Source organism: Pempheris klunzingeri, chromosome 3, assembly GCF_042242105.1.
Source record: "Pempheris klunzingeri isolate RE-2024b chromosome 3, fPemKlu1.hap1, whole genome shotgun sequence".
NCBI lineage: Eukaryota > Metazoa > Chordata > Actinopteri > Acropomatiformes > Pempheridae > Pempheris > Pempheris klunzingeri.
The window spans coordinates 10,164,987-10,176,358 of NC_092014.1; the positions used below are offsets into that span (position 1 = coordinate 10,164,987).

Genomic DNA, 11,372 nt, shown 5'->3' on the forward strand with positions numbered 1-11,372 from the left:
CTGACAGGTGTGTTTCGCTGTGAAATACTGCCTGCAGTTGGGAAAAAGCTTGACAGTTTTCACAATACCTCACTTTATATTCAACTTTAGCACATACTGACCAGTTCTACATGTACCCTACAGTTTCAACCTGACTGAAATGTGTGGTAGCATTACTGAAGCACTCATGAATGTACATTTTCATATAGTATCTATTAGACAATATGGTGGTAGTAGCCCGCCTGGTTTACCTCTAGCTATACATCCTATGTTATGGTTATGAAGGTGGGTAATGCTTGTGACTCCTGCCAGCACATTGTAGATGTTGAAGTTTCAGCCAGCCTGATCTGGACCTGTAAGCCTCCTGTATTTTACCTGTATGTTACAACTACTCATGGACAATGAGACAGCACAATACACAAGATAACCCAGAGACACCAAACAACATCGGTATCTGTTGCTCTCCTCGTCTTTCTTGCCTGTTCCCGCCAGCCCACGCCTTGAATTCATGAGTCTTCTGTCATCTTGGCTCCTTCTCACATTTGCACACAAACATACCAAACACTTTGTCTCCATCTGGCCGTTTGTGTGGTCGGCGTAGCGACAAGACAAAGCAAAGCACATCCGTTTTCAGTGCCAGTTCACCCGATTCTGGCTGTATACTGCCTAACAGAGGGAGTCTGTCTAAAGTTGGATTAAAGCCTTCTTTCTACAGATTTTAAAAATAATGGGACTAAGCTCTCTCAGTTTCATCTGTTTACAGTGTCTCAATAACAACTCTCTGGTAGAAATAAATAGAATTCAAAGGAATTTTAAGACACAAAGGACCTTGATGTACTTCATGTAATGGCATTTAATGTACTTATGAAGGAACACAAGAATGTTGTCCCTATTTGTACCTGCAACATTGCCTGACACTTTATTTTATGTGTCCATAATCTTCTAACAATTTCCACCAAGTTTTCCTGGACTTAGTTATGTAATGTCTTGCTAAATTGGAGGAAAACTGAAGAGGCATGTCACAAATACTCATACTTTATTTATATATTAATGGAAACTTTATTCTCCATCTTTTTTCAGACAGTATTTCTTCATTTTGTTCGTTCATCTGACATGGATTGCAGTCTCTGATCAACTAAATGAGCTAGAATTAGCATTAGAGGCTCATTTTGTCCCTGGGCTGATGTTAGAAAGGCACCCTAAAAATGGAATAAAACAAGGCGTTTTATAAAATTAATTTACATAACATACTAAATAAGCACAAAAAAAGTAAAGTGCACATCCACCAGTAGACAGTGCCACAGTATAACACATGGTAGTTAGCCACGAGCCACAATAAATGCATAAGAACAAGAAACTTGCAAGAATTGAACTATATTCTTGTCTGTTTAACATTTTATTATGTCCAGCTGATCTGCTGCTCACTGACTAAAGTACTTTCATGGTTACACACATAATTAATTTGAATTCATTCACTGAAATAAGTGTATCAACTGAGCATTATCTCTATTTTCTTACAATAACTACCAAATTATGATGTTCTCTCAAGGAAGTCATTCAGAAATTATGGACCTGTAAAATAAAGCATGACCCAGCATAGTTTTATTATAGGAAGTTAATCAGCAGAGTTTTATTATAGGTAGTTAATCAAGGCTCTCTCTTGTCACATGTGTTTTCCTCTGTTTTTGTAAACCTTCCTATATTGCACTTTAACCCTCCAGTGAATGGGGAGCGGCTATACTGAATGACTTGAGAAAGTCTTTTTTTTATGTACAGCTTTTGAGAATGAGGGCTACAGTATTGAACATGGCACATGACTCAGCTGTTGCTTATTGTATAATGTTGTGACCTTCTGTACTTACTGTGTGTATGTGGGGTGAGGGGGGGCTGGGGAGTGGGTGGGGTATCAATATATTGTACACTATACCCAGCAGAAATAACAGCATTGCTATTTTGTAATATAAAAGAATTGTGAGTATGATAAACAGTGTCTTTGTCCTTTTCTTGTACCATGATGCACGTGTAGGAATGTCTATGATTGTGAGTTAAAATAAATTTGAATCAGGCTTTTTTCAACTTTGATCAGCTTGTTTGTTTAATTAAGTATTTCTTAAACTCACGTAGTGAACACAATTTGAGCTTGTGATGTCTGAGTGTGACTGATCGTAGGAAAGTCAAGGGAACCAGAATAAAGTCGTGTATTATAGTCTGGAAAAAGCCTCCCTCAGCTGTATAGAGCTCTGACAACATGCTGCATATGAGCCGAACCACCAAATACTAATCTGATTTGTCTATGTTTCAGAAGTCACCTCTGAATCTCTGATGTCTGTTTGAGATTTCACAGTTTGTCCCACTGTGAGGACAATTTGTCAGGTTATAACAAGCCAGTATGGTTTACGCTTTCAGTTCTTCGTGAACATATGTCTGGGTTTATTTTAAGGCTCCCACAGGCATTAAGGGGGTTTTTGAATGGAAGGAATGTGAGGTGTTTCCTGACTGTGAGGAAGACAAACCTCACTACAGGCTTTATAATGAAGTCAGTGTTAGTGGTAAACTATTGTAACACGCTGTCTTATAATTATGAGGCAATAAGTCTTAATTGTGAGATAAAAAGCACTTAATGGGAAAAATGTAAGTGGTGCTTTCATAGATATCGACAGCAGATGCTTGAGTAATGAAAACTCACTACAGTCTGCAGGATGTTATGGCCATAGTTTTCTTTAATATTGAAAAATGACATTATTCCAGGTAGGAAGAGGGTCTGTTAATTAAAATGAATAAATGATGCCCTCAGTGGAAGGTTTTGTAATTGGGTAATAAGATTTTTAAAGGTTAGGACATAGAGGCTGTGTTATATATCATGGAAGAAAAAAGCCTCGGGTAAGCAGGAGGTTACTGAGGATAATGTTGAGCACATTGATAGGAAGTAAAAAGTTCAGTGTAGAAAAAGATAAAAACGAACATTTTTTATTATTAATATTCTATTGTTTTTTACAATTTAAAAAATCGAACAATCAATCGATTAATAAAGAAAATACACAGAAGATGAATCAACAATGAAAATAATCATCAAGTGCAGCAGCTCCACCACAACCACCTACAACAATAGAAATCCTTCTTTTACACTGATACATGAGTAATAATAATCTAAGGATGTAATTTAAAATAATCACAGTCACAGGAGACGTTTTCTACTACTTTACTTTTACTTAAAACACTTTCATTACATTTTGCAGGTAATACATACTTTTATTGAACTAACATTATCAATGCAGGACTTTTGCTTGCAGTGGAGTATATTCACAGTCTGGTATTAGTACTTTTATTTAAGTAAATTACCTAAATACTTCTTCCATCACTTGCTTTATTCCACTGCATCAGTTTTACTACTTGGTGTACCTAATAAACTGGCAACTGTAGTACGTCTTTATCCTGTGGAGGGCAGTAAAACAGGCCCAGAAGCATGAAGACTGCTTTAAAAAAAAAAAAAAAACCACAGAAGAAATGGGAAAATAGGAAAAGCAGAGGAGGAGGAGGAGGAGGTGAGAAGTCAGGAGAAGATGCCACCTCCGGACACTTGCGGCAGGATGGGTCGTCGCGAAGAGCTGAGTGACTTCCAGCGCGGCACCGTCGTGGGCTGCCACATGTGCAAGAAGTCCGTCCGTGAGATCTCGGCGCTGCTAAACCTGCCCAGGTCCACGGTGAGCGCTGTCATCCTCAAGTGGAAACGCGGAGGAATAACGACGCCTCTGCCCCGGAGCGGACGACCGCACAAGCTCAAAGAGGAGGACCGCCAAGTGCTGGAGAAGGTGGCCCTGGAGAACTGCCTGCCCTCGGTGGAGGCTCTCACCGCCGAGTTTCAGACGGCCTCCGGGGCCACCGTGAGCTCCAGGACTGTCCGCCGGGAGCTTCATGAGATGGGCTTCCGCGGCCGGGTCTCCACCTACAACAAGCCTAGAGGTGAGGTCAGTCAGATCCAAGTGTCACGCTGCTGTCCTACTACTTTTGGCAACATGACACCTTTTTTTTTTTTTTTATGTGATTGAATATCTCTCCCCTGAGCTGTTGACGCCCCTCTCCGTGCTTCTGCCCTTGTGAAAGGCTTTGGACAGGATTTTGGGGGACCTGGATGCAGGGATTTGTCCCCCATTCTGGTTCAGGAGCGGCTCATGTCTGTCAGCTGCTGCAAAACTCAAGCCAAACTTCCTCAAAAGCACAACTTGAAGTGGGTTCTAATGTCAGGGTGTCTTTGTTTGGGTGTTTCCTTACACTGCTGAGTTAAGCTGACCAGAGGCCCTGGGGCAAAACATTCGTAATGGAAGCCTTACTGTACTGCCCGGCTCCAAAGTTTCTCTATGATTTTATTAAATGCAACTTCATTTAAAGATCAGAGACATTTTGCAAGTAAAAATGTCAAACAGTTGATATTTCTTCCCTCTCAGATGTGCGGATTTGCTTCTTTCCTCTCTTGACCTGATATGCAAGGAATCTGTCTGTGTCAGCTTGGCCTCTGAGAAGTTATGATGTGTATTTTTTCAGTTTCTGCTCCATGTAAAACTGGATGTGGATACAGGGCCCCCTCTGCAAGGCAGGGCCACAACATTAGCAAATAATGCAAGGGCTGTGTTTGTTGATGTTGTACATTAGTGGTGCTAATTCTAACAAATCTGCATTTGGTGAGTTTCAGAAACCCACAGAAATGCAGTGAACTTGGGACTTTGCCTTGTTGGTATCGGAGTCTTATTGCTTGGCATTCGTTTCAAAAAAATATATATATATCTGGTGTTGTGTCAGACTCCATGCCTCCATGCTGATTTTTGTTTTCCCTTCCTTCAGCCCAGTCTGAGCCCCTAACTCCAGTCAGCCATCTTTGTAGCACCTAAACCCAGCCACGAGGGGCCCAAGACATGTGCACTAAAAAACCTTTTCCTCTCTACTCAACCATCTCAGGATGTTTTTCACGTTCCAAGACTGCAAAACCTTTACTTGTTTGCAAACCAAGAGTGGCAACAATACGTTTTGACCAGAATCGTACAAGTTTTGTTGATCAACTTGCACACGCAGAGTTCCATTCATTACAGCCATTTACTCACATCAGCAGTGGATTGAATGCAGTGTGAGAAATTGAGGAAAAAGACGTATTGCTTTCCATTATACCATGTCCTTCACAAAACCTGGTGTCACTGCAGAACTGTCGGCATCGATATCCTACCTCCACTCTCCTCCAGATCTCTCTGTGGAAGCTTGGCTGCTCAGGTTTTCTCCCATTCAGCCACGAGAGCATTAGTGAGGTCTGGGCGATAAGATCTGGCTCGCAGTCCGCATTCCAGTTCATCCTAAATGTGTTAGCAGGGGTTGAGGTCAGGCCTCAGTGCGGTTCAGTCAGGCTCATCGACAGCAAACTGAGGGAACCGTTTCTTTGTGGAATTGGCTTTTGTCGTGTGGAAACAGGAAACAGTCTTTTCCAAAACACTGATCCAAAGTTGGAAGCACAGGATCTGCAATATCATTGTATCCTGCAGAGCTGTCCAGATTGTTTCCACTGGGATGTTTTACCGTAAATTATCAGTTGGCAGAACTATTTTCAGTGCTGTAAAATCATGCACATTTAGTTTAATGCAATAAAACTCTCACAGATGCCTCTCTTCACTGAATTTTGAATTGAATATTTACTGTCTGACTTTTGGTGCAGAAAAACACAGCAATCAGATTTCATTATATCAGAGCAAATTTAAGTATGAAGAAAGAAGGCAGTAATAAAGTATTTTAACACTGAATCCATCTTGAGTTTGATTGCATTATTATTATTATTATTATTAGTAGTAGTAGTAGTATAATATTACTTGTCTGTCTTTGATCCCAGAAGAGGAGAAGGCAGAGAAGAAGCAGGCAGCTCCCAGCCAAAGTGAAGCCAAGGTGGACGTGTCTCATCTGGACCTGCGTGTTGGACGTATAATCACAGCTCTGCAGCTTCCAGAGACGGACGGTCTTTGCGTGCAGCAGGTCGATGTTGGAGAGGCCTCTCCCAGGACGGTGGTCAGCGAGCTAGCCAAGCACATACCTGTGGACCAGGTACAGTATTATTCTTAGATAGTTTTACTTGGATAAATATTAGGGGGGAAAAATGTGAATACTATTTAATATGCTGTTTAACTTTTATATATTATTCCTGCCAAGAGAGAAAAGAACAGTACCACCAAAACCCTTTTTAAAAATGATTTATCATAATAACATGACTGATTCTAGATTCATATAGTAAATACTGAAATTATTTACCTATTTTTATGAAGAAAAAAAACCAACTTAGTTTTTGGCAGAAGCTTCCCTCTGGTCTTCTTTTGGTAAGCTGCAGACGTCTAGAGGCTCAAATGTAAAGTTTTCCTGTTTGCTTTGTTTTGGTTTATGAATGACACGTAGACACCAATAAACCCTCTGACACAGTTACTTTGAATTAAGGGATTATAATTGTATGAATCTCAGTTGGAGGTGTTCTTGTTGTCCTTGTTCGTTGGGTTATCACATCTTTTGGTTTTCTGTTGTCAAGGGGAATATAGGCTTGTAAACACGCAGTTAATCTCGTGTCCCTCGTGCAGATGCAGAACCGCATGGCAGTCCTACTTTGTAACCAGAAGCCAGCCAGGGTGAGGGGAGTGGTGTCCCAGGCCACGGTCATGTGTGCCAGCTCATCAGACAAGGTGGAAATCCTTGACCCTCCAAGTGGAGCAGTACCAGGGGACAGAGTCTCTTTTCACTGCTTCCCAGGTACTATCAGCGGATTACTGTACCGTCAGAAACACATTAATCATTGCACAAAAATTAAACGTAACAACCATTTCCAAACATCCAGAGATCCACAGATATGATATTATAGGTGGCTTGTCAGTGATTTCCACCAAGTTCAGTGTACTAAAAGACAAATCTACAAAATGCATCCGTCTTTTGGAAATGAATTATGTGGTTCAACCTTCTTGCCGGCAAAACAAAACAACAATGTACAGTTAGGCCCAGAAATATTTGGACAGTGACACAATCTTCATGATTTGGGCTGTGCATGCCACCACATTGGATTTGAAATGAAACAACTACAACGGAATTAAAGTGCAGACTTTAAGGTTTAATTCAAGGGGTTGAACAAAAATATATGATTAAACATGTAGGAATTGTAGCTGTTTTTATACAAACGCTCCTCATTCTAGGGGCTCAAAAGTAATTGGACAAATAAACAGAACCCTAAATAAAATGTTACTTTTCAATATTTTGTTGAGAATCCTTTGCAGGCAATGACTGCCTGAAGTCTGGAACCCATGGACATCACCAAACGCTGGGTTTCCTCCTTTGTGATGCTTTGCCAGGCCTGTACTGCAGCGGTCTTCAGTTGTTGCTTGTTTGTGGGTCTTTCTGCCTTAAGTTTTGTCTTGAGCAAGTGAAATGCATGCTCGATTGGGTTGAGATCTGGTGATTGACTCGACCATTGCAGAATATTCCACTTCTTTGCTTTAAAGTACTCCTGGGCTGCTTTTGCAGTATGTTTTGGATCATTGTCCATCTGTACTGTGAAGCGCCGTCCAATCAACTTTGCTGCATTTGGCTGAATCTGAGCAGAAAGAATATCCCTATACACTTCAGAATTCATCCGGCTGCTTCTGTCTTTTGTCACATCATCAATAAACACAAGTGACCCAGTGCCATTGGAAGCCATGCATGCCCATGCCATCACACTGCCTCCACCATGTTTTACAGAAGATGTGGTGTGCTTTGGATCATGAGCTGTTCCAATTCTTCTCCAAACTTTCTACTTCTCATCATTCTGGTACAGGTTGATCTTAGTCTCATCTGTCCAAAGAATGCTGTTCCAGAACTGGGCTGGCTTCTTCAGGTGTTTTTTGGCAAAGTCAATTCTGGCCTTTCTATTTTTGAGGCTGATTAATGGTTTGCACCTTGTGGTGAATCTTTTGTATTTACTCTCATGAAGTCTTCTCTTTATGGTAGACTTAGATACTGATACACCCACTTACTGGAGAGGGTTCTTCACTTGAGTGGATGTTGTGAAGGGGTTTTTCTTCACCATGGAAAGGATTCTGCGATCATCCACCACTGTTGTCTTCCGTGGACGTCCAGGCCTTTTTGAGTTCCCAAGCTCACCAGTGCACTCTTTTTTTTTTCTCAGAATGTACCAAACTGTTGATTTGGCCACTCCTAACATTTTTGCTATCTCTCTGATGGATTTCTTCTTTTTTTTCAGCCTCAGGATGGTCTGTTTCACCTCCATTGAGAGCTCCTTTGACCGCATGTTGTGTGTTCACAGCAACAGCTTCCAAATGCAAACGCCACACCTGGAATCAACTCCAGACCTTTGAACTGCTTAATTGATGACAGGTTAATGAGGGAAGAGCCCGAGCAGCCTTGTTATTTTTTTTGCAGCCTTCTGAGTCAATTGTCCAATTACTTTTGGTCCCTTGAAAAAGAGGCGGCTACGTATTAAAGAGCTGTAATTCCTAAACCCTTGCTCCAATTTGGATGTGAATACTCAAATTACAGCTGAGAGTCTGCACTTTAAGCCCATATTGATTATATAATTGTATCCTGAATATGTTTTCGTAAACAGCTAAAATAACAAAACTTGTGTCACTGTCCAAATATTTCTGGGCCTAACTGTAGATATTCCACAGAGCAGAGCGCTTCCAACTTTGTGGCAGAAGTTTGGAAAAGGCCCTTTCCTGTTTGAACATGTACACAAAGCAAGGTTTATTAAGAGATGTTTTACCTAAACTCGATAAATCACGTTTGAGTGGATTTGGAACGCTGACTGTGAGCCAGGCTCTATTGCCAAACATCACTGATCTGAAGGGGAGCGACCATGCTCCATAACCTTGTGGAAATCTTTCCCAGGGGGTCAGACCTGCAGTATGTTACTGCCCATGGTTTTGCTGCTTGTGTATGTGTACACAATCCTGGACCCATAAATACTGTATTTGTGATTGATTAGAGTAGAAAACAAATGGGGATCTTCTAATGTATCAAAACTGACTTCTTGATCGCAGGTGAACCAGACAAAGAGCTGAACCCCAAAAAGAAAGTGTGGGAGCAGATTCAGCCCGACCTTCGCACGGACAGCCAGTGTGTTGCGACCTACAAAGGAACTGCCTTTGAAATCGTCGGCAAGGGAGTGTGTAAAGCCCAAACCATGAGTGATACTGAAATCAAATAACCTGACAGGGCTGCTCGAGATAGCTCAGAGCAAATCCAGATAGGATCGATAAATGTTCAGTTCAAAGTTTTTTTTGGTCACTCAACAAATCTCTGCATTATGTTGTGAAATGTTTTGTTGCCCCCAACAGTACAAAATATCACATAGAAAATATGTATAACATAAGAAAATATAAGACAACAAAGATGGAAAGTATGTGCTAATAATGAGGTAGGAAATACTGAATACAGTGCAAATATTAAAAAGTGCAATATTAAAGGTACGGGGGAAGGGTGGAGGTAATTGTGAGCAACAACAGAGGTGTAGTCTAACAGCAGCTCTGGCTGAGTCCTCGTTCTGGGTTCAGATAGCCTGAAGTGAGTAGCTCCTCTTTAGCTTCTCCGTCCTGGCTCTTTGGCTGTGTTAGCTCTTCCCTGACTGCTGCAATTCAAAGAGGCCATTGCCTTAGGTGGCTCAAATTCTTTATTATTCTACAGCCTTGGCCCTGCACTGCCCGGTGTAAGTGCCTTGTAGGCTTGGGAGTGTGCGCCCTCCTCCTCATGGTACATTCAGCCGACTGTACCGCTGTCTGCAGGGCCTTGGAGTCCTGCTGGGTGCTGTTTCCCTGACAATAAACTCTCCACAGTGCAGAATGTTTTTGGTGTGTATTGTGGAAAGGCTTTCCAGAAGAGTGGAAGCAAGGTATCAATGCCCAACCTTTGGAATGACATGTCCAACAATCACATGGGTGTTATGTTTGAGAGTTCACATAACATTTTTTACCACATGCTAAGGAAAGAGATGGTGAATCGTTTGTTGCCCTCTGTTGGACAGACATGAACACTACTGTTCCATTTTTATTATGAGAGTCTGAAGTTCTGTATTTGGCCAAAGGAGGTCGCTACAGGAAGCATGATAATGTACAATATGTGTGTGGTGAGTGAGACATGAGAACACACAGCACAGTCATATCTAGCATGGTGAAAAGAAAACTGAATTTCTTACAAAGAATCCCTTTTTGATTGGGGAATATATATGAATTGTAAAAGCTTTCCCATGTCACCGCAGTGGCCATTTCCACTGAACTGTAGATGAAACTCTACAGTCACATTGCAAAGGGGGGACACCAAATGTGTTTTACTTTCTTTTGACTGTACCAAAATGAAGTGAAAACAAGTAATCACTCTAACGCTTTAAATAAGTTCGTCTAATTAAATTTGTTCTTAAGCAGCTGAACGAGGTCAGTTCTTTGTCATAAGTTCTCTGAGTTTAAGTCTAATTCTGGCAAATGATGGTGATGAGTCTGCTTGTTGTGGATCAGCATAAACAGCCCATGGGAACTTTTATTTGAAGGATGTAGTTTAGCTGTAACAGTATTATAATGAAGGTCCATCTAGACAATCATGCTTTTGTTCATAAGTAGTTTCCTGGAAATTGAAAGCTGACATTCATTGATTTGGATGTGAATGCAGGTGTTTATTTACTGTTTCCTCAGCACAGATGTTTTCTAGCCATCCTGCTACTGCAGATTGTTACTCTGCTATTGTAACAGGTCACTTAAACCTCATCTTATATATCTCCTTCATGTTTGTACAACATATTTGTGTCTCGGCTTCCATTTGTGATTGCTAATAGGCCTGTTAATCATGTGAGGAGCACAAAAATAAACCAGTATGTTTTGGTTTTCAAACAAGCCGTCTTTGTTTTCCCCCCACTAGCAGACCAACGCAAAGCTTTTCTTCCTTTTATTTCAAAGGAAGAACTGAAAAACTAGACGTAACGAATGGGGATGTGATTCAGGAACTAAGAAGTGGAACAGATTGTCCCCGACACAGTTATTGTGGTGATTGTTTGACAGAACAGGAGGGCTGAGGGGAAATGGCATCAGCTTTTTTAATATACAGGCATGTTATTCATCACCGTATCATAAACTAGAATGTGAAGCTGGGAATCTCCTTTCCAAGTTGTCAGAAGAAAATCCAGCTCACAGACTCCTCATTTGTCCAGATCATGATGTATTCCCTCAGACTAAAAAAAAAACAGTGGGCCTAAAAACAGACCAAGGTGTTTTTCATCTCATGCTCCAGTGTGTGTCGACTAATACCACAAGCTGGAACCACTTTAATATGAAAAGGTCATTGAGTAACCCCCCCACCCACCTACAGTACAATCTACTCATATACAAACCCACAGGGGAAACCATTCA

General features: G+C 41.1%; 1 protein-coding gene across 2 annotated transcripts; it reads left to right on the plus strand.

The window, feature by feature from the left end:
- The first annotated feature begins 3,515 nt into the window (after positions 1 to 3,515).
- LOC139198669 (aminoacyl tRNA synthase complex-interacting multifunctional protein 1-like) lies at positions 3,516 to 10,818 on the plus strand. Of its 2 annotated transcripts, none has more exons than XM_070827585.1 (4): positions 3,516 to 3,939; positions 5,843 to 6,051; positions 6,573 to 6,741; positions 9,021 to 10,818. In XM_070827585.1, the coding sequence occupies exons 1-4, from the start codon at positions 3,540 to 3,542 to the stop codon at positions 9,185 to 9,187; spliced, it is 945 nt and encodes a 314-aa protein (XP_070683686.1). In that variant the 5' UTR covers positions 3,516 to 3,539; the 3' UTR covers positions 9,188 to 10,818. The 2 variants fall into 2 exon arrangements, with proteins under 2 accessions (XP_070683686.1, XP_070683688.1); XM_070827587.1 differs by having other exon boundaries at positions 5,846 to 6,051.
- Positions 10,819 to 11,372: the final 554 nt, after the last annotated feature.

Coding starts and splice junctions, on each gene's coding strand:
- LOC139198669 (XM_070827585.1), top strand. CDS start 3,540: ATGCCACCTCCGGACACTTGCGGCAGGATGGGTCGTCGCGAAGAGCTG. Junction 3,940..5,842: donor CACCTACAACAAGCCTAGAG/GTGAGGTCAGTC, acceptor CTTTGATCCCAG/AAGAGGAGAAGGCAGAGAAG. Junction 6,052..6,572: donor AGCACATACCTGTGGACCAG/GTACAGTATTAT, acceptor TCCCTCGTGCAG/ATGCAGAACCGCATGGCAGT.